Raw genomic sequence first — 26,670 nt, forward strand, 5'->3', positions numbered from 1 at the left:
GGTTTGCAAAATCTTTAACGATGGTTTGAAGTCGCACATCCAGATCCTTGTATTTTCTCCTTTTGGCAGGAGGCCCTTGGGCACAGAGCGCCTCAATCTTGTTTTTGTTTATGTTCTGCAATTTCCTCAAAGCTTCTATAAATTTCCAAATGGTTGGGTGTTGCATTGATAACATCTTGTTTATTAGATTGTGGTGACCTTCAACTTTGTTGTTGGTTCTGGCCTCGCCATTTAACACCCGAACATGGACGTTCCAGAAGTCATGTGAATATGGCGGGTCTCGTCGGAGCTGAATAAAGGTGAAAAACCCGTAGGGTCACCCTACACCCTACAAGGGGCCAACAAACCCTACGAGTGGCAACCTTGACTGCAATACACATACTAAATTGGCTGGGATTAAAGCTGATGCGCGACTAGATAGTGAATTAGAATTTTGACCTTTTGACGGCCATTTTGTCGCCGGTTAATTTGATCGCCGGCCAATTTATCGACGGTTAATTTGATCGCCGGCCAATTTACGTCACGGTTAATTTCATCGCCGGCCAATTTGTTGCCGGTCAGTTGACCACTACCAGTTGTCGCCGGTGAATTTGTTCACGGTCAATTCACGTGATCCCGTTTTTCCATCTGGCAGCTACTATTTCTTGAGAGGTTGGGTTTTATTGTTGAAAAGAATTTTAGAGAATTTTGGTGAGGAACTCAGATGATTAGAGACCAGACTTTACGACATCATGATCGTGGTGGAATTGTGCCGTTATTCTGATCTTGTTTTATGAGGTGGTCCTTTGCTTTATGAGTTTACTTATAATAAAAGTCTCCCTTTTAACCGAGTACAATAAAAATGAATTGTTACCAGCGCAAGTAGTGTTACCAGTTATAAATCCAAGATATAAAGAGTTTTGAATCAACAGAAGATTGTCTTAAATTGTTTGCAAAAGTCGTTTTTAGCAAACACGCACAAGCCTCGTAGACAGAATCACTGCGTCGATAAGGGGCGGTTTTATTTTCAGTTTTATTTATTTGACGCTCTACTTGGCTTATTTAACTAAACTTCAGCAAACACAAATTGAAATGCGTCTTTACTATATAGCCATACCCGTATGCCGTATCCATTATAATGTGCTTATATAGCTGCAAAAAATATCAGCATAAAATATGGTATACGGAGCTTAGATAAAGCCAGAGTTCTATGGTACAATAGCCATGACAATGTTTGTCAATAAAATGGAAATAGTGTTGTTATACCTCGGAAGCTTTCTGTTTATTGAAGGTACCTTAGCAGGTAATCAGCATAAGTTGATAACTAACATCTAGTTTCTAGATATGCTCAACATATTTCTCAGTTACGTATTGTCAGGATAAGTTATAAGAACCTTAAAGTACAATGAATTTTCGGCAGATGATTGGTCTGAATGGTCGAGTTGGAGTGGTTGTAGCGTAACATGCGGTCCAGGTGTAAGGCATCGACAACGATTTTGCATCCAGGTCGATTCACTTCCACGAAACCGCAAAGATTCCTGTCGCGGTAGCAAGAATCAATACAAGGATTGTTACGAGCAGCTGTGTCCTTGTGAGTAAATCGAGTTACGACGTTGTTTAGCTGAAACTGCTGGCTTGTGCTTCAGTATCAAATTACCGACCGTTTATAATGCTCTGTGGTTGAGTATCAATTATTGTCATAAAATAAAGTTGAATCAGTAATAACTGGCATAAGCCATCTCTCCTATTTCAACCTTAGGCCTATTAGCATTTCAACATCACCGCCAGCTTTCCTGGACGCACTAACATTCGCAGAAACTGAAACTATGCACTTGATTTTTATAAATAAAACTATAAATATTACATTTTATAAATAAAATGTAATAAAACTGCTTAATGAATGTTTCATGCCTACCCAGTCAAGATGCATAGTGCCAGGACGGGAATATAGCTATAGTTTTCACATACCACAGAAATAGAAACCCGTTGCTCCTTGAAGGCTTGCACACAAAGGAAGATTGTTATTTGCGATTTATGCGTACAGCTTACAGCATTAGCGATATTAGTAAATGCTCCGTGTGTTTTGTTAGTTATCATTTAGAAGCATTTCATTTTTACCGGGATCCTTTTCGATCTGTTTGCTATTTACCAGCTTACCTCGACTGGCCCCGCGTTCATTTTAACGGAAAATTTGTCAGTGATTCACCGAGCGCCAACAATTATCGTTGCGCTTTCCAGCCCAGTGAGTATTGTCCCACGTGCGACACCAGTCGGAGAGAAACAGGAGCGATGGCCTCTTACGTTAAGGTGAAATAGCTACAAGGATGAGATGTTGATTCGTTGCTTAATGGCTGTATCAATTTCTCCGTAAATACAATTGCGTTGTTCTAATGTAGTCTATGCACTTCGTTGCGTAAAATGTAAGCAAACGTTGATTGGAATAACTAAAATTTATGATTTTTTGGGACTTTCCAGGACGCCAACTCCTCTCAGATATTGGAAAACGCTTTGGGCAACGGTCATTTTTATTTTTACGAAACTGAAGTGACATCGGCGTGCTGGGATGGAGAATCTGATTGCGTCAGCACCGATGACCCCATTGTTGGAAAACAAGTGAAAAGTGCGATTTAAACAATAAATTTATCTGTGAATGTGTTAAAAGATGGTTTTGAGTTAATTAGTTGTTTGGACTAATTAGGTGTTTATCAAAAACGCAACGCTTTAGACTGGTCTTTTAAATTCCTTTTTTATGTTTAGATCCGCATCACGCAAGAATGGTCGATTTAGATCCAGACTGGCAGCAAGCAACAGATATTATTGGACTCAAAATACACATACCGGGCTTACTCGTAGCGCCTATGACGAGAACAACTTTAAACTCTTTAATCAAAAGACAAAAAGAGTGAGCTTAAGACTTCTCTCTTTCTCTCTAACTTTTTATATTTACAAAGTGATTTTAAAGGTTAACTACTTAGTGTCTTAGTCCTTAGCAAATGCGAGTTGTTATACGGAATAAAGTGTACTAATAACTTGTGTAGAGGAGAGCAAAACTCGTCGAAATGAGTTGTTGCGATTTTTCAATGAGCAAAAACAGTGTTGAATTGTATTATCAAATTAACGCCTAACCCCATAAACCCACAATAACATGATGGAGTATTCACTTTTTGTCCTTTGTACATAAACATACATTAAACTGTCTTGTTATTTATATAAATTGCATTTTCAGAGGTGGTGATACGACTGCAGTTGTATATTACAAAGGGAAACTGACCAATATTAAATGGATTGATCCTGTGTATAAGGAGAAGTTCCGAAATGCTACTGAGCTATCCATGCGGTTTCATCTGGACCAATTGTAAGTTAAAAGCTGCTGTAGCCTATATCAAAGTATAGACATGAAACAAGAAAACTATGTATTTTAGCCAGTTTGAAGAAATGAGCGGCCGGCTAACTGGTACCATCGGAATGACGTCACCAGATGACTGTGATATGTCTTACGGTGCAAGAGTGATGAAGTCATATGTTCACGGGGAAGTCCCTTTCTACGTCAGCAGGGAGCATAAAGTGACTTTACTGCTACAGCTTAACTAAATATAGAAAGGATAGTGATTAGGTTTAAAACAACTGCGTCTTTCTACGTCAGCGGTGATATTGAAATGTCTTGTATGTTTAGATATATCACACGCTTTTTCGTTAAATAGAAAATATCAAATCTTCACTTTACTACCGAATCTACTGGAAAATATGGTAAAATATTGCAATTTGTTATTATTTCTCTAGAAACTTGTTTTTGATTTGGGTGGAGCTATTCCATGCAGCAGCTCAGGTAATTTCAGTGCATCCGATTTCAATCTGAAAGTTTTGGATGTTGTCGTATCGCCATCCAACGACGAATTTTGCAACTTCATTGACTGCAAAGATCGAACACTAACTTGTGATGGAAAAACGTACTTCATGCTTACGCAAGGTGGCGTTTTGGATACAGTTCACACGTCGCAAAACTGGTCAGATTTCGATAGAAGGACTTAAAAAGCAACAAAATTGCATAAAAAATAAATTTTTCGCAAAATTGCATCTTTCATTTTGTTCATAGGCTAAAAGCATTTATTGTTATATCAAGGTACTCAACGTACGGAGGAGTTCTTGAGATATCTATTGATTGGGCTACAGATGCTGTGTTCGACATGTTGTCAAAAAGTCAGATGGGGATAATCAATCAATCTTCAACATCAGATGCACAGTTCAGGAAAAGCAAAAAATCTACTTATTCTGCGTGTGGACTTTTTCCAGATCGATGTGATCACGGATCATCTTCGGAAGAACATTGCTGGATCTTCGTGATGGAGAATCCAAACGGAGTTAACATCAAGGTCTACTTTTCTTCTCTCAAATGTTTCTTATTCAATTATGTATAAATGATCTACGTGATTTAAGCGGATGTGGACTGACACAGAAGCAGCCTTAACTATGAAGTATTTACAACTGTGCTTTCGTTTTTACTTTCGCAGCCGACACGTGAAATCACTCGGCGACTAAATCGTGGAGAAACTTGGATAATTCCAACACTTTCTAGTAGCTACGGCCGACCAATTAAAAATGCATCAGTGGAATTGCGAATACTAAAAACTTTAAACGATTTGGAAGAATGTAAACAGAACACGGTACGTAAAAGTCGAAAACGCAAAAATTCTACTTTTTTACGTTTTACGATGAGATTTGCATGCTCACTTGGTATAGGTTTCATGTTCACCTGTTTTGGCTTCTCCGAAACATATTCTTAAACTGAATGATCTTATGCATACGGATGCACATGGGTTGGCAGAATTAAGCGTTAAAGTCGTAGGAAAACCCGGATTTCCACGGAGATGCGGTTTAGACGGACAGGTAAATTTTTAGAACAATTCTTCCCAAAGTTTTCTGGAAATTTTCAAAAAACGTGAGGATGCGGTATCACTTCATACCGACTAAATTTTCTTTATCAACACGTTGGTGCTACCGTTTTCTGGTATTTCTCATTTAAAGGTCAGCGACATAACCTTGTCACCATTTAACTTTCCAAGAAGTTTATTACGTTGCAACACAATTCCATTGTTATTAGGAATTTAAAGATCTCTTCAATTGATTTGTGTAGATTTATCCACTCGGAATTATTTTAACTTACTCTGCTGCTGATGGACGGATCGTTCGCGTCGGTGAAGGGGGAATGTTTGACGGGATTTCCGATCCATTCAATCTAAAACAAGTGAAAAAACAATGCAATCTACAACAGGCATACAACTCAGTTCAGATAACAGTGTTTCTCTGCAATAGAAGCTTTACCTTTACCATAATCTGTCATGGCCAGCGAAGCAGACTACGACATTCTATAAGCACGTGGTTCCATAAGGATTGGTCTTGTTCCTCAAACTTTTTGCCATAATTTTTTCTCCATGCAGACAATGACGAAAAAGAGTCAAACTGGTCAACATGGAGCGTATGCAGCGCCTCATACGGACGAAGCTTTCGGACTCGGGCCGGCAAAACTGCAATTCCACCAAATCGATCAGCAAGGATAAGAAAGAATATTTTGACCAGTTGAGTCCATGTGAGTATATTGCGTATTATTATCCATATGTTGTGGGGTGCTGTGCTATAAAAGTCATCTATATATCCTTAAACCAACACTAACTCATAAACTTATCCAAACTGATGAGATAAGCTGCCACTCTTGTGTTGGGTTATTCTACAGCCAATCTATTATTATTTACGTGCATTGGCCTTTTTCATATCCAGATCATGTTTAAAAGCTTCAGGTTAAAAAGACTAATTCCATTCTGTATAAAGCAAAACCAAACTTGCAAAAACATTTTTTGGATAGTTTCGATTTAGGGGAATTACCATGGGCACTCTGGAAGAATTTAGTAGTAATTGGTGTAATTTGGTAAAATGGAATGACGTTAAAGCAATAACAAGCTTCCTAACTACCGCCAGAAAAAATAAGATTTTGTGATAGGCTTTTTAATGATACAAATACATTTTTATTAGATTTTGGGAAAAATTTTGTCGTAGTTTAACAACAATTAGTATTTTTTGTATATAGTTGTGTTACAGTTTTTTTGATTATCGTTAAGTTGTATTGGTTTCTGTAGCTTAGATAGTCAATACTGTTTATGCAACGATTAGTACTTAATCTTGTTGCATTGTTGGTTTGATAACTATTGCTATGGTAATTTTGTAATAAATGTGTTACTGTAGTATGAGTAAAGGCAAACTGTTAGGTGTGAAATATCCGGTCGTAGTTTGTAGAAATGAATATTAGTTTTGTGAATTTAGCTTGTAATAGATTAAAGGATCTATTTGCCCTCCAACTTTGTTATTTTAATTTTTAACGTCGTCTGTCGCGGTGTTGATTGAACAGAATTAGAATTGGACAATTATTTCTTCCATGTTACAAAAACAACAAGATATGCAATTGGCTGCATTTTATGCCAGAAGTAGCGAAGAGTGCTATGGGTACAGTAATTATTTAACAAAGACCAATCAAGACCATGACGGACAGGCGAAAGTTCTGGACACTTATGCACTGTGACACTTCCTTACATCAGTTGTGCAAGGATTGCTATAAAAGTCATTTGCTGTTTTTCCATCTGGCAGCTACTATTTCTTGAGAGGTTGGGTTTTATTGTTGAAAAGAATTTTAGAGACTTTTGGTGAGGAACTCAGATGATTGGAGACCAGACTTTACGACATCATGATCATGGTGGAATTGTGCCGTTATTCTGATCTTGTTTTATGAGGTGGTCCTTTGCTTTATGAGTTTACTTATAATAAAAGTCTCCCTTTTAACCGAGTACAATAAAAATGACTTGTTACCAGCGCAAGTAGTGTTACCAGTTATAAAGCCAAGATATAAAGAGTTTTGAATCAACAGAAGATTGTCTTAAATTGTTTGCAAAAGTCGTTTTTAGCAAACACGCACAAGCCTCGTAGACAGAATCACTGCGCCGATAAGGGGCGGTTTTATTTTCAGGAGCGTTTATTTGACGCTTTACTTGGCTTATTTAACTAAACTTCAGCAAACACAAATTGAAATGCGTCTTTACTATATAGCCATACCCGTATGCCGTATCCATTATAATGTGCTTATATAGCTGCAAAAAATATCAGCATAAAATATGGTATACGGAGCTTAGATAAAGCCAGAGTTCTATGGTACAATAGCCATGACAATGTTTGTCAATAAAATGGAAATAGTGTTGTTATACCTCGGAAGCTTTCTGTTTATTGAAGGTACCTTAGCAGGTAATCAGCATAAGTTGATAACTAACATCTAGTTTCTAGATATGCTCAACATATTTCTCAGTTACGTATTGTCAGGATAAGTTATAAGAACCTTAAAGTACAATGAATTTTCGGCAGATGATTGGTCTGAATGGTCGAGTTGGAGTGGTTGTAGCGTAACATGCGGTCCAGGTGTAAGGCATCGACAACGATTTTGCATCCAGGTCGATTCACTTCCACGAAACCGCAAAGATTCCTGTCGCGGTAGCAAGAATCAATACAAGGATTGTTACGAGCAGCTGTGTCCTTGTGAGTAAATCGAGTTACGACGTTGTTTAGCTGAAACTGCTGGCTTGTGCTTCAGTATCAAATTACCGACCGTTTATAATGCTCTGTGGTTGAGTATCAATTATTGTCATAAAATAAAGTTGAATCAGTAATAACTGGCATAAGCCATCTCTCCTATTTCAACCTTAGGCCTATTAGCATTTCAACATCACCGCCAGCTTTCCTGGACGCACTAACATTCGCAGAAACTGAAACTATGCACTTGATTTTTATAAATAAAACTATAAATATTACATTTTATAAATAAAATGTAATAAAACTGCTTAATGAATGTTTCATGCCTACCCAGTCAAGATGCATAGTGCCAGGACGGGAATATAGCTATAGTTTTCACATACCACAGAAATAGAAACCCGTTGCTCCTTGAAGGCTTGCACACAAAGGAAGATTGTTATTTGCGATTTATGCGTACAGCTTACAGCATTAGCGATATTAGTAAATGCTCCGTGTGTTTTGTTAGTTATCATTTAGAAGCATTTCATTTTTACCGGGATCCTTTTCGATCTGTTTGCTATTTACCAGCTTACCTCGACTGGCCCCGCGTTCATTTTAACGGAAAATTTGTCAGTGATTCACCGAGCGCCAACAATTATCGTTGCGCTTTCCAGCCCAGTGAGTATTGTCCCACGTGCGACACCAGTCGGAGAGAAACAGGAGCGATGGCCTCTTACGTTAAGGTGAAATAGCTACAAGGATGAGATGTTGATTCGCTGCTTAATGGCTGTATCAATTTCTCCGTAAATACAATTGCGTTGTTCTAATGTAGTCTATGCACTTCGTTGCGTAAAATGTAAGCAAACGTTGATTGGAATAACTAAAATTTATGATTCTTTGGGACTTTCCAGGACGCCAACTCCTCTCAGATATTGGAAAACGCTTTGGGCAACGGCCATTTTTATTTTTACGAAACTGAAGTGACATCGGCGTGCTGGGATGGAGAATCTGATTGCGTCAGCACCGATGACCCCATTGTTGGAAAACAAGTGAAAAGTGCGATTTAAACAATAAATTTATCTGTGAATGTGTTAAAAGATGGTTTTGAGTTAATTAGTTGTTTGGACTAATTAGGTGTTTATCAAAAACGCAACGCTTTAGACTGGTCTTTTAAATTCCTTTTTTATGTTTAGATCCTCATCACGCAAGAATGGTCGATTTAGATCCAGACTGGCAGCAAGCAACAGATATTATTGGACTCAAAATACACATACCGGGCTTACTCGTAGCGCCTATGACGAGAACAACTTTAAACTCTTTAATCAAAAGACAAAAAGAGTGAGCTTAAGACTTCTCTCTTTCTCTCTAACTTTTTATATTTACAAAGTGATTTTAAAGGTTAACTACTTAGTGTCTTAGTCCTTAGCAAATGCGAGTTGTTATACGGAATAAAGTGTACTAATAACTTGTGTAGAGGAGAGCAAAACTCGTCGAAATGAGTTGTTGCGATTTTTCAATGAGCAAAAACTGTGTTGAATTGTATTATCAAATTAACGCCTAACCCCATAAACCCACAATAACATGATGGAGTATTCACTTTTTGTCCTTTGTACATAAACATACATTAAACTGTCTTGTTATTTATATAAATTGCATTTTCAGAGGTGGTGATACGTCTGCAGTCGTATATTACAAAGGGAAACTGACCAACATTAAATGGATTGATCCTGTGTATAAGGACAAGTTCCGAAATGCTACTGAGCTATCCATGCGGTTTCATCTGGACCAATTGTAAGTTAAAAGCTGCTGTAGCCTATATCAAAGTATAGACATGAAACAAGAAAACTATGTATTTTAGCCAGTTTGAAGAAATGAGCGGCCGGCTAACTGGTACCATCGGAATGACGTCACCAGATGACTGTGATATGTCTTACGGTGCAAGAGTGATGAAGTCATATGTTCACGGGGAAGTCCCTTTCTACGTCAGCAGGGAGCATAAAGTGACTTTACTGCTACAGCTTAACTAAATATAGAAAGGATAGTGATTAGGTTTAAAACAACTGCGTCTTTCTACGTCAGCGGTGACATTGAAATGTCTTGTATGTTTAGATATATCACACGCTTTTTCATTAAATAGAAAATATCAAATCTTCACTTTACTACCGAATCTACTGGAAAATATGGTAAAATATTGCAATTTGTTATTATTTCTCTAGAAACTTGTTTTTGATTTGGGTGGAGCTATTCCATGCAGCAGCTCAGGTAATTTCAGTGCATCCGATTTCAATCTGAAAGTTTTGGATGTTGTCGTATCGCCATCCAACGACGAATTTTGTAACTTCATTGACTGCAAAGATCGAACACTAACTTGTGATGGAAAAACGTACTTCATGCTTACGCAAGGTGGCGTTTTGGATACAGTTCACACGTCGCAAAACTGGTCAGATTTCGATAGAAGGACTTAAAAAGCAACAAAATTGCATAAAAAATAAATTTTTCGCAAAATTGCATCTTTCATTTTGTTCATAGGCTAAAAGCATTTATTGTTATATCAAGGTACTCAACGTATGGAGGAGTTCTTGAGATATCTATTGATTGGGCTACAGATGCTGTGTTCGACATGTTGTCAAAAAGTCAGATGGGGATAATCAATCAATCTTCAACATCAGATGCAAAGTTCAGGAAAAGCAAAAAATGGACTTATTCTGCGTGTGGACTTTTTCCAGATCGATGTGATCACGGATCATCTTCGGAAGATAATTGCTGGATCTTCGTGATGGAGAATCCAAACGGAGTTAACATCAAGGTCTACTTTTCTTCTCTGAAATGTTTGTTATTCAATTATGCATAAATGATCTACGTGATTTAAGCGGATGTGGACTGACACAGAAGCAGCCTTAACTATGAAGTATTTACAACTGTGCTTTCGTTTTTACTTTCGCAGCCGACACGTGAAATCACTCGGCGACTAAATCGTGGAGAAACTTGGATAATTCCAACACTTTCTAGTAGCTACGGCCGACCAATTAAAAATGCATCAGTGGAATTGCGAATACTAAAAACTTTAAACGATTTGGAAGAATGTAAACAGAACACGGTACGTAAAAGTCGAAAACGCAAAAATTCTACTTTTTTACGTTTTACGATGAGATTTGCATGCTCACTTGGTATAGGTTTCATGTTCACCTGTTTTGGCTTCTCCGAAACATATTCTTAAACTGAATGATCTTATGCATACGGATGCACATGGGTTGGCAGAATTAAGCGTTAAAGTCGTAGGAAAACCCGGATTTCCACGGAGATGCGGTTTAGACGGACAGGTAAATTTTTAGAACAATTCTTCCCAAAGTTTTCTGGAAATTTTCAAAAAACGTGAGGATGCGGTAACACTTCATACCGACTAAATTTTCTTTATCAACACGTTGGTGCTACCGTTTTCTGGTATTTCTCATTTAAAGGTCAGCGACATAACCTTGTCACCATTTAACTTTCCAAGAAGTTTATTACGTTGCAACACAATTCCATTGTTATTAGGAATTTAAAGATCTCTTCAATTGATTTGTGTAGATTTATCCACTCGGAATTATTTTAACTTACTCTGCTGCTGATGGACGGATCGTTCGCGTCGGTGAAGGGGGAATGTTTGACGGGATCTCCGATCCATTCACTCTAAAACAAGTGAAAAAACAATGCAATCTACAACAGGCATACAACTCAGTTCCTCTTGCACTTAAGGTTTTTGGGTATGCTGGAGCATCATGTAAACGATACGTGTATATTTTAAAATTTTGAGTTATAATTTAGCCGAGATACTTACACAAATTAAAAAAAATGAAAATAAATCATTGAAATATCAAAAATAAAACGTGATTAGCTATGCGTGGGCTACGCTATTCTTTTTGTTCCATAAAAGATAATTTTTTTGCCAAAATCATTAATTCACATTTTTATAGTAGTCAACAAAAGTTTTTACTTTCTGTTCCAGTTCACTTCCCGAATCACTCATGCGTAAGACCTGTCCTTCATGGGAAGATGGCGTGCAAAATATTTTCAGTTTTTATGCTGATATCGCCCCCGCAATGGAAAAGCGCGGTGTCATAGACTTGAAAGATGTCAATGTAGTTCGGTTAGTTTTTATTGGATAAATATTATCTTTTTAATCCTATATCGGTTATAGTCTTAAAATTCTGTAAACCAAACTATAAAATTCCAGAGAAAAGTTACACCTGATAAATATGTCCATGTTTGAGTTTGACTGGGAACACCCCAACTTCATGCCTACAACGCGTGACTTGTCTGGAGATAAAACTGAATTGATCCGGAGGTGGATTGAATGTGAAGCCAGTGGAAGCCGTTTGCGAAACAATAAGAATTTTCCAAAGAGGTATGATAAAGATTTAACTTTGATTGACAAGTTTTACTGAAGTATGTTATTGTCCGTGACGTCATAACATGAAAATATGTACTCACATAATTTTATTTGAATACTGTGGTTAATTTGTGACTGTATCAATCCAAAATGGAATGTTTGACAAACATTTTTTGCCAGTACAAACCGAAAAATGACTGAAGTTTGTGGTACTGCTGAAAATTTGCAGCAATCTGTGGTTGAACTGCGTGAGCTTCTGCAGTTATCTATGTGGGTTGAACTCTACGTAATACCTCCATATCTTACTGCTTACATGTCTGTGAAACGGGAAGGAAATGAAGAAGTCCGTCGAATTTTAAGAAGGTAAAACATTTCTTTATTGCAGTCCCAAGGAATTCAATCAAATCCAAAGCAATTTTCAAATAAACGCGTTATCTTTTCTTGTAAATGCAAACAATTGTGGATGTTAGGCGTATGCAATATTTCTTAACTTAGGCCAAACAATACTGAAACTAACTTTAATTAATTATTTACTAAAGGTTTCAAACAGGTGTGATTTATGCAAAATACGTGCTACTAAGTAAATTCCTGAAAATAATGAAATTAATGTTCTTCAGCATAGCCAGCGAGGAGATGCTCCATCTCACGTTAGATGCAAACGTCCTTAATGCTATTGGTGGAAATCCAAACCTGACCGACTCCTATTGGTTGCCTAGCTACCCCACCCCCTTTCCATCAAAGACTTCTTTTTCTGTGAGTTTTGGTAAAAGGTTAAATAAGAAATAACTTTTATTAGCCATTGAGTAGCAGCTAATAATCATCAAACAAGATGTCAGTGTACTTAATAACTTTCTTCAGATAAAGCCACGATTGTCGCTGAGGTTAGAAAAGTTTTCACCGAATTTGGCCAAAGAAATCTTCAGCGAGATTGAAAAGCCGGATTCACCAGAGGTTTTCCGAATCATTCGTGTCATTGCTAAACTGTGGGAAAAGCTACCCGGCCAAAAACGAAGTTCGACAGGTACAACGGTGCCCATTATGAACATGATTGCACAATCTTTGACATTCAGGTTCTCGAGTTATTGATTGTTTGCTGTATAAATATTTTTCCAGAGAAGGAACAGAAATGGAGAAAGCAAGATTTACAAAAAATGAAGGTAAAATTTATTAAAAAATGTACTGAATTTTTCAAATGCAAGTTTTAGCTTTAATCAGGTTTACATTTTCTGTTCTGCAGATAAGCATTAGCACTTTTTCTGATGACGCCTTTTGGGAGAATTTATTTATAATCGCTGTGGATTTACTTGAAGAACCTGGATTGTATGCCACGTATACCATAGGATCTTTTTATTGCAAAGTAATGCTTCGTTTGATTCAACTTGAATCCTGCATCAAGGCGAGATCACCAAACAAAACAATTTTTACTGGTGACCCCGATAGACAACTCGGAATGCGTCAATGGTACGCCAGTAGAGGGCTCAGCAGCGGCGTTTTGTTTCCTGTCTTTGACTTAAAGTCAGCAATCGAAGCACTGCTTGAGGTGGTCTATGAAGGAGAGGGAGGTTCTCCATGCGTTCCTTATATAACCAATTTAGGAGGCGGTGTTCCAAGTTCCATGGATTCCCAAACCACGCATGATGGCATTATAACGGCGGACATCGAAAAATCTCATTACGTAAAGTTCCAGGAACTGGCGCATGGCAGAAGATTGATTGTTGTTCACAAAGAGCCACCACCATGGGCTGGTGTGGCTTGTATGCCGCAACCTGACGCCATTTGCTCGGACAGTCTAAACGCACAAAAATCCAATCGTACCAGTCCCATTTTTTTTCCAAGTTTTTGTTATGTTGGTGAACGTATTTCTATAGACCAAAAGGATGTCTGGCCGATTGCGCATGTTCCAACAACCGATAGCTTGAAAGTTGTCGAAACCGAAACTAAACGAACTTTATTGGAATTCAACATGATTTACACTGATCTTCTAAATTGCTTAGGTGAGAGCTTGTTGAAGTGTAAAACTTAGTTATACCATTTATATAAACTTTTTGCTGTTTTAGAAACCTGTTATTATAATCTTAACGACAACTAAATTTCAAAAATGCCTTTGCTTGATTTTCAGAAAGCGCCATGAATGGAAATGTGAATAAAATGCCAACTTGTATGGGAAAGATGTACGAGTTACTGGGTGCCGGACAAAAACTCGTTCAAATGCCAATTTATGCTCGCGACAAATCTTCTTTCGAAGCTACGGCAGCACCATCGTGGACTTACCTAACCGACCCTTATGAAGAAGAAGGAGAAAATATAATAGATCAAGATAATATTCAACAACATGAACTTGAGTTTTGTTGATTGAATTTACTGACGTAATTTTTATGATTTTTATTTACCATTGGTTGGCTGCATATACAATACATATTCTTTACATTTTACGAAATTTTGAAGTTTTACGTTGCGGTGCTGTTTTCAACTTTTTTCAGTTCACCACATGGCGTACATATTGAGAAAGAGAAAATGATAATAGCGATTTGTGTTGTTTTATCAATGCAAGGGCAATGTAATTAAACCTTCAACCTCTTGTTGAGTAAATTGTGTTATTTTTTTGTACCTATGTTTGTTGTTGCACTTTTCTTAAGGGTCAAATGAAAAGTAAATGCTTAGTATTGTGTTATAAATATAAAATTTTAAAAATACGAACAACAATGTGAAAGGTATATCAAAAATAATCTCAAAACATAATGAACGTTCTTTGAAGTAATGCACACACGGATCTTGACCGATCTAAAATTTGATCGTTTGACCATCAAAAGCACAGTTAACGCAAAAGCTTCAAAAACCGCACTAACAAGCAACTAAACACAAATCATTTTCTCGAGGGAAGTCATAGAAATCCAGCATGCAATGCTCTAAAGTTGTTTAAAATAAATGTTGTGAAGTAATCTATCGTACGGTATCATATGATCTACTTGCTGCGTTTATAACAACAATCTTTGAGCGAACAAAAATAAAACTTTGCAGAAACTATGTGAAAAGTCTTAAGGTACGAAGCGTGATCTGCGAATTTTCGTCACATATGCTATAGTATATACTAACAAACAGTGTTTAAATAGGCAACATTTCATTCATAAAAACAAAAAAAAAAGTCAGGAAGAAAATCACAGAACAGATATATCGGATTTTCGCCATGACAAAATCTTGGCGGTGTCAAATCATTTGTTTCAATAAAAAAAATTTTCAGTTTCCTCGCAAATTTTTTGTTGTTCATTGACGATGTTTTCAATTAACTTTTACCCACTTTCCGCAATAATTCTTAACTCGCTGTTTTTCAGGCATATAGAAGTACAGTATAATACAGATGATTGTTGTAATTGCATAATTTGACGATTTTAAACGTGTGATTTTATCAACTTGTTCTAACAGGGTGATTTTGCCTTTATTGTGTTAACAGTTTTATTCGATTGATTTTTCAGCGACTCGTCATACAAACTGTGGTATTCTGAAGACTTTTGGAGTTTATTTGGAACCCACTGTAATCAGCGTTATGCATTGGCACTGAGACATCTACATTTTACCATCAATCGGTTCTATTTTTACACAGCATTTAAACCACCAATTTTTCCCTTCTTTTTGATAATGTTCTGATTGGATTTCCAACCTCCCTAAAATCGGTAAAGCAAGTTATGTCGACGTTCGTAAATTTTTTAGATCTTTCTATTGACTGATATTTCTGCTCCAATTTGTGACGGTAAATTTCCATGATTTGACGATAAACTTTGAGCAAATAGAATGAAAAAAAAAACATTAAAGTTCGCATTCGCTAACAGTGTGATCCCGGAAAAGACTTGCTAATTTTCTATGTGGTTCAACATTCTGGTATAGTGCAATTGGGTGGTTGGAAACCATGCTAGCGGTAAAATTTAGATTACTTTATTCCTTTTCCAAGGCTAATTTTGTACAATTTTTTAAATAGTATTTACAGTAACCATTTAGTGAATAAAAATGTAATTAATTGACGTTAAAGGTTTAATTACATTGCGCTTGCACTGATAAAACAACACAGATTGCTATTATCATTTTCCATTTCTCAATATATATTATATAGGGACTACGCCGTGTGGTGAACTGAAAAAAGTTGAAAACAGCACCTCAACGTAAAACTTCAAAATTTCGTAAAATGTAACGGATATGTATTGTATATGCAGCCAACCAATGGTAAATAAAAATCATAAAAATTACGTCAGTAAGTTCAATCAACAAAACTCAAGTTCATGTTGTTGAATATTATCTTGATCTATTATATTTTCTCCTTCTTCTTTATAAGGGTCGGTTAGGTAAGTCCACGATGGTGCTGCCGTAGCTTCGATAGACGATTTGTCGCGAGAGTAAATTGGCATTTGAACGAGTTTTTGTCCGGCACCCAGTAGCTCGTACATCTTTCCCATACAGGTTGGCATTTTATTCACATTTCCATTCATGGCAGATTCTTTTAAACAAGCAAAGTAAAATATTAAGATTTGTTTAAATCTGTTATAAAAATTATGCAAGAATTGTAATCATATATTGATCAAATTTGGCCAAAAAACATACCTAAGCAATGCAAAAGATTGGTATAAATCATGTTAAATTCCAGCGAAGTACGTCTAGTCTGTGGAGCAACTTTTTTGAGGTAATATTGGTCTTGATCAGGGCTTGAATCCGATATTGGAATATGCGCAATCGGCCACACGTCTTCTTTTTCGTCAATGGAGAGTTGTTCACCAACGTAACAGAAACTTGGTAACAAAATGCGACTGGTACGATTCGAATTTCGTGCGTTTAGACTGTCCGAGCAAATGGCGTCAGGTTGCGGCATACAAGCCACACCAGCCCATGGTGGTGGCTCTTTGTGAACAGCAACCAATCTTCTGCTATGCGCCAGTTCCTGGAACTTTACGTAATGAGATTTTTCGATGTCCGCCGTTATAATTCCATCATGCGCGGTTTGGGAATTCATGGAACTTGGAACATCGCCTCCTAAATCGGTTATATAAGGAACGCATGGAGAACCTCCCTCTCCTTCATAGACCACCTCAAGCAGTGCTTCGATTGCTGACTTTAAGTCAAAGACAGGAAACAAAACGCCGCTGCTGAGCCCTCTACTGGCGTACCAATGACGCATTCCGAGTTGTCTATCGGGGTCACCAGTAAAAATTGTTTTGTTTGGTGAAATCGCCTTGATGCAAGATTCAAGTTGAATCAAATGTAGCATGACCTTAGTATAATATGATCCTATAGTATATTCAGTCAACAACCTAGGTTCCTCTAGCATTCTTGTAGCATTTTGAAATATATTCTTCCAGTTGTCGTCATCAAAGAAAGTTTTATTACTTGCCTGCGGAACAAAAACACCAGCAACTGATAAAAGCATAAGACATTTGAAACAACACACGTTTCGTTTGTCAATGCTGTCAACATACAGTAGTATATTCAAACGACCTAGCTGTGAAGTGCGGTGGCTAAGGCATTGCACCCACACGGAATCAGAGGCATATCTAAAATTTTCAGTTCTCGGAGGCAGTATTTGCTCCGCCATTTGTCAAGATAAATCAGAAAAACCAACACCGAAAGCGCAAACTATTTTAGAGTTTGCTTAATTTCCGCGTTTGACCAGTCAGTTCAAAATGTGCGAAGCGCAAATTGTTTTTATCACCCCTCAAAATTTGTTTAAAATCCAATGTAAAATAATAGCTGGAAATTTATGGTGTACAATTTTGAAACGTTGTATACAACGATTTTGATGAAATGTAACGGAAGCCCAACTATTAGGCTAAATATGTTTTCCTAGATCATATAGCCGATAAGTAATCCTACACAAAACTGCAATGAACGAAACAGGTAAAGATATGAAAACACCAATGGCCCCATATATTGTGTTTGTGAAGGGCGCTGGGGCATGACACAATAATGCCCCATTTATTATGTTTGTGCGAGTGTAGTACTCCTGGGGCAGATGTCCCCACTTGACCCTTCTTAAACTAAGCTTTCTCCAATCCGATATTTACACTTTAACTGGTGAGTCATTTGGCACTTAACCCCATGTTTGAGTTGCTGAATCAGTGTTTTGTGGTTAAATATAATCGCATACGTTTTACGAACGTATTTCGTTATGTACTACAATTGGTTTGGTGCAATCCCAAAGTCCGAACCTATGCAATTCTGTGTGGGTTCACACCCGTGCGGGTGAACTTAATATGGAACTGTAATGTCCTAGGTACGATTTACTAGACACTGCAAACGCTATATACAGTGACTGTTTTAGTCGTACCTTACTGTTTCTTAAGCTTTGCTTTTTCCACTTTTGTTGACTTCCTGGAAAAAAAATGAAAATATCAACAACAAAATATTTACACTGAGCCTACATGAGTTTCACAACGTTACAAACATAACAAAAATACATAAAATGTCACCAATCGAGCATCGTTTGTCAGCAGGAAGCTTTTCCCATGTTTTGGCGATATTCTGAATGATTCTGGAAACTTCTGGTGCACTCGGCTTTTCAATTTCGCTAAATATTTCACGAGCTATGGAAGTTGAGAATTTTTCTAGTCTCAGTGTCAACCCTGGCTTTAAGAAAAAATTATAAAATAGCAACAAAAATGACCAATCAAAAATTCTTGTTTTTAATCAAAAAGGTTTGGAGGTTATTGAAAAGTATTCGATAGTTTCGTTTTTTTTAACAAGACTCACAAAAGATAAAGTCTTTGATGGAAAGGGGGTGGGGTAGCTTGGCAACCAATAGGAGTCGGTCAGGTTTGGATTTCCACCAATAGCATTAAGGACGTTTGCATCTAACGTGAGATGGAGCATCTCCTCGCTGGCTATGCTGAATAACATTAATTTCATATTTTCAATTGCTGTAATAACCCAAAATTTAATGTTCTCCATATTTAGCTCGTTTCAGATAAACTATGAAATCTAAAAAAGTATTTGACTCTGTGTTTGTAAAAATGTGATCTGGGAAGGCAAAGGAGTAAATCGAAAGATTTCCTTTTGGTTGAATTATTTTCATCTGTATGGTAACGACGTAGTTTACCTTCTCAACATGCGACGGATTTCCTTATTTGCCGCTTGTTTTATTGACAAATAAGCTGTGAGATATGGAGGTAGCAAGTAGAGTTCTATCCAAATGGCAAACTGCAATAAATCGTGAAGTTCGGCCAAAGATTGCTGCAAATTGTCAGAGGTACCACAAACGTCAGTTATTTTGTGGGCTGTGCTAAAAAAACAAAGCAAGTTTAATATGTATTTGTTCAACATTGCTACGTAATCACCGTAATACAGCTAAAGTGATCATATGAAACACTCTGTATATCAAAATGAAGCTGATGTAATTAACTTAGCTTATCAAAGTTCTGTCTTTTCTTTGTTACTCAATCACATAGCTATATTTTGGTGTTTAGTAGCATACATTGTGGTATTTAGTCTACACATTAGCTGTACGATATCAGCGAAACTAGTTGCATTTTGGTATTTAAAGTACTGCAACCAAACCGTTTGGAAGAATCGCCGTTGCCTTGTAAAAGGCTTCCACTGGCTTCACATTCGATCCACCTCCGGATCAATTCAGTTTTATCTCCAGACAAGTCACGCGTCGTAGGCATGAAGTTGGGGTGTTCCCAGTCAAACTCAAACATGGACATATTTATCAGGTGTAACTTTTCTCTGGAATTTTATGGTTTGGTTTACAGGATTTTAAGACTATAACCGATATAGGATTAAAAAGATAATATTTATCCAATAAAAACTAACCGAACTACATTGACATCTTTCAAATCTATGACACCGCGCTTTTCCATTGCGGGGGCGATATCAGCATAAAAACTGAAAATATTTTGCACGCCATCTTCCCATGAAGGACAAGTCTTACGCATGAGTGATTCGGGAAGTGAACTGGAAAATTATAAGAATAAAGCATCCTCGACAAGGCATGAAACAAATAACCTAATTGTTGTAAAACAGTTTTTCTGCATCACAGAAATAAAAGATGTTCCAATATCTCTGCTATGAAACTTTTCTAACTATTTTGATTGTATTTTGACGCTTTTATATTTTGACAGATGAAAACAAAGGCCAAAAGTATTGAGAAACGTGTCGTTTGTACAATTTTAACCAACTTACCCGAAAACTTTAAGTGCAAGCGGTACAGTGCTAAATGCCTGCTGTAAATTGCATTGTTGTCTGGCTTGAGCTTGAACAAAAGGTTTGAAAATTCCGTCAAACATTCCACCTTCTCCGATGCGTGTGGCGCGTCCAGTGGGAGTGGAATAAGTCAAAATGAAACCGAGTGGGTAGATCTATGCACAAAAGAATCGAAAGAAAAATGTAAAAACTTTGTTTGTTTTTGTAAATTATTCATGAAAACAAACTCAGCTTTTTAAAATATTGCGGAGATTATTTCGATAAAGTGTCATACAAATTCACCTGTCCATCTAAACCACACTGGCGGGGAAAACCCGGGTTCCCTACAACACCAACACTCAACTCTGCCAATCCATTTGCGTCTGTATATGCGAGATCCTTAAGTCGCAGGATATCTTTGGGAGACGCCAAAACTGGTGAGCAAGGAACCTGCACCAAACGTATTATTAAAAACAAAAAATCAAAGCTTATCACTATCCACTAAATTTATTATTGTTAAAAATTATTAAAAGTAAACTATTTAAAATTAATGAATTAAAATTAATTAAAATTATAAAATTAATGTAAAATAACTATTAAATAATAATAAAAATAAAGATAAATAAAATAACTAAAATTACTAGAGGAAAATAAATATAAATTAAATGAAATATAAAAAATTAATTCAAATAATTATTATTATTATCACTCTATTTTCCCACCGGATTTGTTTTGCATTCTTCCAATCCACTTAAAGTGTTTATTATTCGCAATTCCACTGATGCATTTATGACTGGTCGGCCGTAGCTACTAGAAAGAGTTTGGATTTTCCAAGTTTCTCCACGATTTAGTCGCCGAGTTATGTGTTGTTTTGGCTGCAAAAGTGAAGAACAAAATTATGTAGCTGTGAAATTTTTAGGTCTATGTGAGCTATAACATACAATATAAAGTAAATAAATCATCTCAACCGAAGAATGGTAAAAAGTGAAGAGAAAAGATAAATCGCGATGATTGTTTTATTCGTTTACTTTTCACTGTACAACTCTTTCTTAGACTTTAATATAAATTTCTTAAAATCTTAAATAGAAAGTATGTGAAATTTGGAAAATGAATGCTTCCTGACTTTTATGTTTATTCCATTCGGATTCTCCATCACAAAGATCTGGCAATTCTCGTCTAAAGTTGATCTATGATCACACAGACCTGGGAAAAATTCACAGATGGAATAGGACAGCTTCTTACTCTTCCTAAATTGTAGGTCAGGTGTTGAGGATTGATTTACTATTCCCAATCGGCTGTTTGACAACATGTCAAAAACAGCATCTGAAGCCCAGTGAAGAGAAATCTCTACAATTCCACCGTATGTAGAGTACCTTAATATGACAATTTTTAACAGAACCGCAAAGTGAGCATTAAAATGACGAAAAAGTGATTTTGTACTCTTTATTAACTATACCAGGGGTGTCCAACCCGTGGCACGCCGGAAAGTTCTGAGTGGCCCGCGCAGTATTTGTCGAAACGACTTATATTCTCAGCTGAATCGCCTACGTAATTTATGGCGAACTTACATTCTGAGAAATTGGCATTAATTGTTTTTTACTAATTTCTGACAGCCATATGGAAAACTCGCTTCGAATTGCTACATCGTCCATCTCACCGAATATTGCCAAACTTGTTAGAGAAAAACAGTGCCAAACTTCACATTGAAATGTCGACGTGTAATAGAAACTTTGTTGACTTTACTATATCTTTGTATGTTTATTGTTCTTATAATTGTAAAAGAGGATAAAACGTGTTTCTGAGATTAGAATTTTGGTGTGAGGGTTTTAATTAGAAATTAGCAGTTAACACTCAAGTGGCCCGCGCAATCATTCGTAAATCGCATGTGGCCCTTTGGCCAAAAAGGTTGGACACCCCTGAACTATACTCTAGAATCTAGAGTAGAACCATATTACTATACTGTATTACTTATTTATACATTGTATTACTTATCAATTATACTCTAGAATCTAGAGTCTAGATTTTAACAAAGACGTCGTACCACTGTTGTGAGGTGTGAACCATATTTAGTGCGCCACCTTGCGTAAGCATAAAGTATGTTTCTCCATCACAAGGTAGCACTCTATCTTCACAATTGATTAAGTTGCAAAACTCATCGCTGGTTGGCAGTACGACAACATCCAAAACCTTTAAATAGAGCTCGGAAACACTGAAATTGCCTGAGCTGCTGCATGGAATTACTCCGCCCATATCTATCACAAGTTTCTTGGAAAATAACAAAATTGTAAATGGGCTGCTTTTTGCGTTGACACCACATTGTAGAAACGCCAACATAGAGTTGTTTACACGGTAAATTGCTTTCATTCGTTCCAAGTGAATTTGAACAACATACGTTAAACGAATGCGAATGAGAAAAATATTGCATAAAACGTATAGTTACATTTAATATAAAACTATAGGCCTACCAAGAATAGTTAAAAAACTTAATACATCACAAATGTTTTATTCGCAATAATTTACATCACAATGCGGTTGTTTTAATCAGTTCACTAACTTTGTACATTCTGTTAACGTGGAAAGGAACTTCACCATAAAAGTATGATTTCATCAATCTTGCCCCGTAAGCCATAAGACAGTCATCTGGTGACGTCATTCCGATGGTACCAGTTAGCCGGCCGCTCATTCCTTCAAACTGGCTAAAATACATAGTTTTATTGTTTCATGTCTATACTTTGATATAGGCTACAGCAGCTTTTAACTTACAATTGGTCCAGATAAAACCGCATGGATAGCTCAGTAGCATTTCGGAACTTCTCCTTATACACAGGATCAATCCATTTAATGTTGGTCAGTTTCCCTTTGTAATATACAACTGCAGTCGTATCATCATTACTGCTGTAATACCAAAGCATGTCTGTCTTATTATTACAACAAAAGTACGATACTGTACCCGTAAGCACAGAAACTGTGACCGATTATAATATGAGATGATAATTCATTATTTTAAAGACCGTTTCTTGTTGGACTATAGGCTACGGTAAATGAAGACACGATTTTATCAACTTACTCTAACTGTCTGCGAACAAATGAAGTCAAGACTGCTCTACTCATGGGGGCGCTAAGAACGCCGGGAATGTGAATTTTAAGTCCAATGATTTCTGAAGCTTGCTGCCAGTCTGGGTCTAAATCGACCATTCTTGCGTGATATGGATCTACACCAAGTCAAAGCACTTCTAATTAAGGTAAGAGTATATGTATGCTTTTTTTGTTAACTAACTGAAGAGAAAGATATTTCAAGCATAAACCAGCAGCCTTGTTATAATCTTACTTTCAATTTTTCTACCCACAATTGGGTCTTTGATGACGCAATCAGATTTTCCACTCCAACACGCTGACATCACTTTAGTTTCATGAAAATAAAAGTGGCCGTTACCAAGAGCATTGCCCGATGCTTTGGTGAACTCGAACCTTGGTAGACTGGTGCCCTAAACAAATTCCATAAAACTTCTTTATTTCAAGTTCTAGCGGAACAACAAATAGTTTCGTCATAACAACTGACTGACGGTATTTTTATGCATATTTAGCCTTATATTGAATGCACTTGTATACAACATGCAATTAATTAGCACAGCTGCTATTATTCATATTTAAATCAACAATGTTTATTGTTAAGAAGGTGCATCCAAGAAATATACTGCTTTTATACTTTCATGTAGCTTGCCATTGTCCCTGTTTTTGCCCGGTTCGTGCTGCAAGTAGGACAGAACCCGTCGGGCTGAAAGAAGCATCGAAAATTGTTGGTGGTTGGTACGTCACTGACAAACTTCCCTTTGAAATGGATGCGCGGCCAATCTAAATAGGCTGATAAGAATAAGCAAAAAGAACATAATTAGAACTAAGATCAAACTACATATTTCATATGCCATACAATAAACGTAACAGTATCAGCCAATTACGTTGAAAATTATAAAATCTAACAACCTTACTCACAAGGACATAGCTGGGCGTAACATTTGTCGTGTAGTATCTTGCTACCTCGACAAGAACTAGGCCTACCACCATCTCGTGGAAGTGAATCGCCCTGGATGCAAAGTCGTTGTCGATGCCTTACACCTGGACCGCATGTTACGCTACAACCACTCCAACTCGACCATTCAGACCAATCACCTACCGAAAGTTTATTGCGTTTTATAGCCAATTTAATTTAATTTATGCACTTGAATGTGATATCGGCCAGGCTTAGCCAAATGTTATCTAGAAACTTCCCCTAAAGTAGGATACTTATCACTCACTTGCTAAGGCGTGTTCAATCATTTGAAAACTTCCAAGGTATAATAGAATTATTAGAACTTCCCTGGCGTAGGTTGCCATCATGATTCCCGGGCTATCTGCTCTGTAGTTAATGTGAGCATGATTATGTGAAAGTTCTCGCAGCAATATCGGCCTTACGACACCGAACATGTGGCAATGGTTTGTGAATTGCTCATATCAATCCAAGATTACTAAATTTGCGGAAATTAACCGATCATCTCAAGCATTGAGCTTCCTAATTAGACATTTAGTAAAAAAATTCTGTCCAACGCGCGTATCGTCAACGCTTTTACCTTCTGTGCTTAATAGGGCCAGATCCACACAGAAGTTTATCGCTATAGTAGATTTTAATGAGAACCACAAATCCTGATTACGTTTATACTTCCAAGTTCCAACCACGCACATTGCATAAGTTCGCGTTATCGCTGTTGTGTTGGGTATATAGCCTAAGCCTACCGATGTAAGAACCTATACCAGCTTATATCAGTTTAAACAATTACATTTTCTACGAGATGAAGCACAGCATTCAAATTGATTTAAGAACATTTAGGTCCGACAGAATGTTTTTTGCTACAGGTTCTGCATCAGCCTAATCCGTCCCTGCTAAGTATCTGCAGGATCTGATGTTGATCATGAGATCATATTACACTGTACGTCACGAGTGTAATATACAACCATACAAGTCATATATTAATCTGAGTCTACATTTTTATCTATTTACGGATTAGGAATCACAGTATGGTATCACAATTTTTATTATCGCACTGAAGAACCTAGAAAATCTTTCTACTAAGCTGATGTTGTCTGAACAGTGTTAACCAAATTTTAAGTAAAATAAGAAACAAGATATAATTTGGCACTCTTAAGGTTAACTTTATATTTTTCGACACGAGCTTTCGCAAGGATAAGCTTGCTTCTTCAGGTGTACTGTGAAATGGCAAAAACTATGCAAAATTTTTAGTTGCCATTTCACATGTAGGCCTATATTTTCGAAAGTTGTGTGTAATTGCCGATGACATCACAAGAGCCTTCATTTACGTCACAATTAAGGCCAATTTAGCGATTTTCTTTGCTTGTAATTACTTAACCAAGAATTAATTATCTTACAAAACTATTCTACCAGAATATTTATTGAATAGTGTTCTTTCATATAGAATCAAATCGTTTTTGGACTTGCCTTCCACTTTAAACTCAGCGATAATAGATATTCCACATCGCTCGATCCCCATTACCGAGCTTGTCTATGGTGCAAGCTCGATGGATACTGATTTTTAATTTGATTTTTGATTTTTGTGCTCTGTTGCTCAGATTTGAAACACCTTATCAGTACCATTGAAACTTAAACAGAAGCAAAGGCTACCTTGCTCAAGGGTATTACAACAATAGCGTAATTGGGAATAGGCACGCTAACCTCACCCCTGCTGAGCCGATAAAGATAAACACAAGAAAATATGTATAGATATTTGCAATTTAACTGCAGATATGTATTTAATGACTTTAAATCACAGATATTTATGTCATCTATACCTTATAGATACCGTATTTGCTTAATATCTAGATATGTAATTTAACAATAGATATCTCTAATTTTTGCCACTAGTAAACGCAGTTGTTATGGTAACAGTTTGTTTTAAAATGGGGAATTACCTGTAACTCATTGCTATTTCTTGGTTTGAATGACAAAAACGTAAAGCTCTTGTAGGGCTGCGTATAGGTAAGTCTGGTTAGCTTGTCTGTGTTGTGCTGAACTAAAAAGGCTAGATATATGGACTAGAATGTTACCGTACCATAAATTTATGATTCAAAGAGGTTCCCATTTTTGTAGCCTAGCTTATTGTACAGTGTGTAGGTTATCTTTCAGTTCCTTCAGAGCCACTATCTGACTAGGTTATGGGTTTGCCACAGTCTGACAGTAGCGCAGTACGCAGTACCACTTCTCAATGAAACACACACAAGAGCGACATGAAACGCAGCTGTAAATGTTTGACAGGAAATTGTTTTGTCGGCTATTGGGAGAAAGGAGATATTACAATATGGTATGGGAAAATTTTATCTTGCAAGTAATACAAACATAGTTACTAAAGTTAATTAATTTTACTGTTGATTTGCAATTTGTCATGCCTCATTTTTAAGCAATCGTTATTAAACAAAGTCAAAAAGTCATCCAAATAAGACACTTCAAAGCATCATTAAGTAAACTATAAAATTTTATCCTAATATTTAAAAAAAAATGTTAGTCAAACTTTGTGGTTGCAATAGCGTACATCCATATTTACAATGCACCAAATCTAAACACAAAACCTAAGTAAGCC

General features: G+C 36.8%; 3 protein-coding genes across 9 annotated transcripts; 2 read left to right on the forward strand and 1 right to left on the reverse strand.

The window, feature by feature from the left end:
• The first annotated feature begins 956 nt into the window (after window positions 1-956).
• On the forward strand, window positions 957-5,418 carry LOC143461067 (uncharacterized). The gene is made up of 12 exons (XM_076958828.1): window positions 957-1,282; window positions 1,400-1,570; window positions 2,132-2,286; window positions 2,455-2,599; window positions 2,737-2,881; window positions 3,206-3,334; window positions 3,402-3,543; window positions 3,760-3,983; window positions 4,100-4,349; window positions 4,488-4,640; window positions 4,717-4,863; window positions 5,111-5,418. The coding sequence occupies exons 1-12, from the start codon at window positions 1,204-1,206 to the stop codon at window positions 5,396-5,398; spliced, it is 2,028 nt and encodes a 675-aa protein (XP_076814943.1). The 5' UTR covers window positions 957-1,203; the 3' UTR covers window positions 5,399-5,418.
• Window positions 5,419-5,428: 10 nt separating this feature from the next.
• Window positions 5,429-14,884, forward strand: LOC143461065 (uncharacterized). 2 transcript variants are annotated; one of them, XM_076958825.1, is made up of 20 exons: window positions 5,429-5,563; window positions 7,378-7,548; window positions 8,110-8,264; window positions 8,433-8,577; window positions 8,715-8,859; window positions 9,184-9,312; window positions 9,380-9,521; window positions 9,738-9,961; window positions 10,078-10,327; window positions 10,466-10,618; window positions 10,695-10,841; window positions 11,089-11,264; window positions 11,507-11,647; window positions 11,735-11,905; window positions 12,071-12,253; window positions 12,508-12,643; window positions 12,749-12,911; window positions 13,004-13,047; window positions 13,128-13,884; window positions 14,010-14,884. In XM_076958825.1, the coding sequence occupies exons 1-20, from the start codon at window positions 5,446-5,448 to the stop codon at window positions 14,240-14,242; spliced, it is 3,783 nt and encodes a 1,260-aa protein (XP_076814940.1). In that variant the 5' UTR covers window positions 5,429-5,445; the 3' UTR covers window positions 14,243-14,884. The 2 variants fall into 2 exon arrangements, with proteins under 2 accessions (XP_076814940.1, XP_076814941.1); XM_076958826.1 differs by lacking the exon at window positions 5,429-5,563 and adding an exon at window positions 5,586-7,260.
• A 917-nt stretch (window positions 14,885-15,801) lies between these two features.
• Window positions 15,802-26,289, reverse strand: LOC143461064 (uncharacterized). 6 transcript variants are annotated; one of them, XM_076958822.1, is made up of 22 exons: window positions 26,146-26,289; window positions 26,006-26,062; window positions 24,340-24,440; window positions 24,038-24,214; window positions 23,754-23,908; window positions 23,376-23,532; window positions 23,115-23,259; window positions 22,811-22,942; window positions 22,602-22,743; window positions 22,089-22,312; window positions 21,171-21,420; window positions 20,770-20,922; window positions 20,351-20,497; window positions 20,048-20,223; window positions 19,679-19,819; window positions 19,421-19,591; window positions 18,963-19,145; window positions 18,617-18,752; window positions 18,337-18,493; window positions 18,195-18,238; window positions 16,478-17,261; window positions 15,802-16,373 (listed from the first exon to the last, which is right to left on the reverse strand). In XM_076958822.1, the coding sequence occupies exons 2-22, from the start codon at window positions 26,014-26,016 to the stop codon at window positions 16,141-16,143; spliced, it is 3,819 nt and encodes a 1,272-aa protein (XP_076814937.1). In that variant the 5' UTR covers window positions 26,017-26,062; window positions 26,146-26,289; the 3' UTR covers window positions 15,802-16,140. The 6 variants fall into 6 exon arrangements, with proteins under 6 accessions (XP_076814937.1, XP_076814936.1, XP_076814934.1 ...); XM_076958821.1 differs by having other exon boundaries at window positions 26,006-26,287; XM_076958819.1 differs by lacking the exons at window positions 26,006-26,062; window positions 26,146-26,289 and having other exon boundaries at window positions 22,811-22,939; window positions 24,340-25,934.
• Window positions 26,290-26,670: the final 381 nt, after the last annotated feature.

Source organism: Clavelina lepadiformis, chromosome 5, assembly GCF_947623445.1.
Source record: "Clavelina lepadiformis chromosome 5, kaClaLepa1.1, whole genome shotgun sequence".
NCBI lineage: Eukaryota > Metazoa > Chordata > Ascidiacea > Aplousobranchia > Clavelinidae > Clavelina > Clavelina lepadiformis.

Coding starts and splice junctions, on each gene's coding strand:
- LOC143461064 (XM_076958818.1), bottom strand. CDS start 24,508: ATGTTCGGTGTCGTAAGGCCGATATTGCTGCGAGAACTTTCACATAAT. Junction 21,421..22,088: donor GTTCACACCTCACAACAGTG/GTACGACGTCTT, acceptor TGTCATATTAAG/GTACTCTACATACGGTGGAA. Junction 20,923..21,170: donor CGAATGGAATAAACATAAAA/GTCAGGAAGCAT, acceptor TCACTTTTGCAG/CCAAAACAACACATAACTCG.
- LOC143461065 (XM_076958825.1), top strand. CDS start 5,446: ATGGAGCGTATGCAGCGCCTCATACGGACGAAGCTTTCGGACTCGGGC. Junction 11,265..11,506: donor CTTGCACTTAAGGTTTTTGG/GTATGCTGGAGC, acceptor TTTCTGTTCCAG/TTCACTTCCCGAATCACTCA. Junction 11,906..12,070: donor AATAAGAATTTTCCAAAGAG/GTATGATAAAGA, acceptor ATTTTTTGCCAG/TACAAACCGAAAAATGACTG.
- LOC143461067 (XM_076958828.1), top strand. CDS start 1,204: ATGACAATGTTTGTCAATAAAATGGAAATAGTGTTGTTATACCTCGGA. Junction 2,287..2,454: donor CGATGGCCTCTTACGTTAAG/GTGAAATAGCTA, acceptor GGGACTTTCCAG/GACGCCAACTCCTCTCAGAT. Junction 3,544..3,759: donor ACGTCAGCAGGGAGCATAAA/GTGACTTTACTG, acceptor TTATTTCTCTAG/AAACTTGTTTTTGATTTGGG.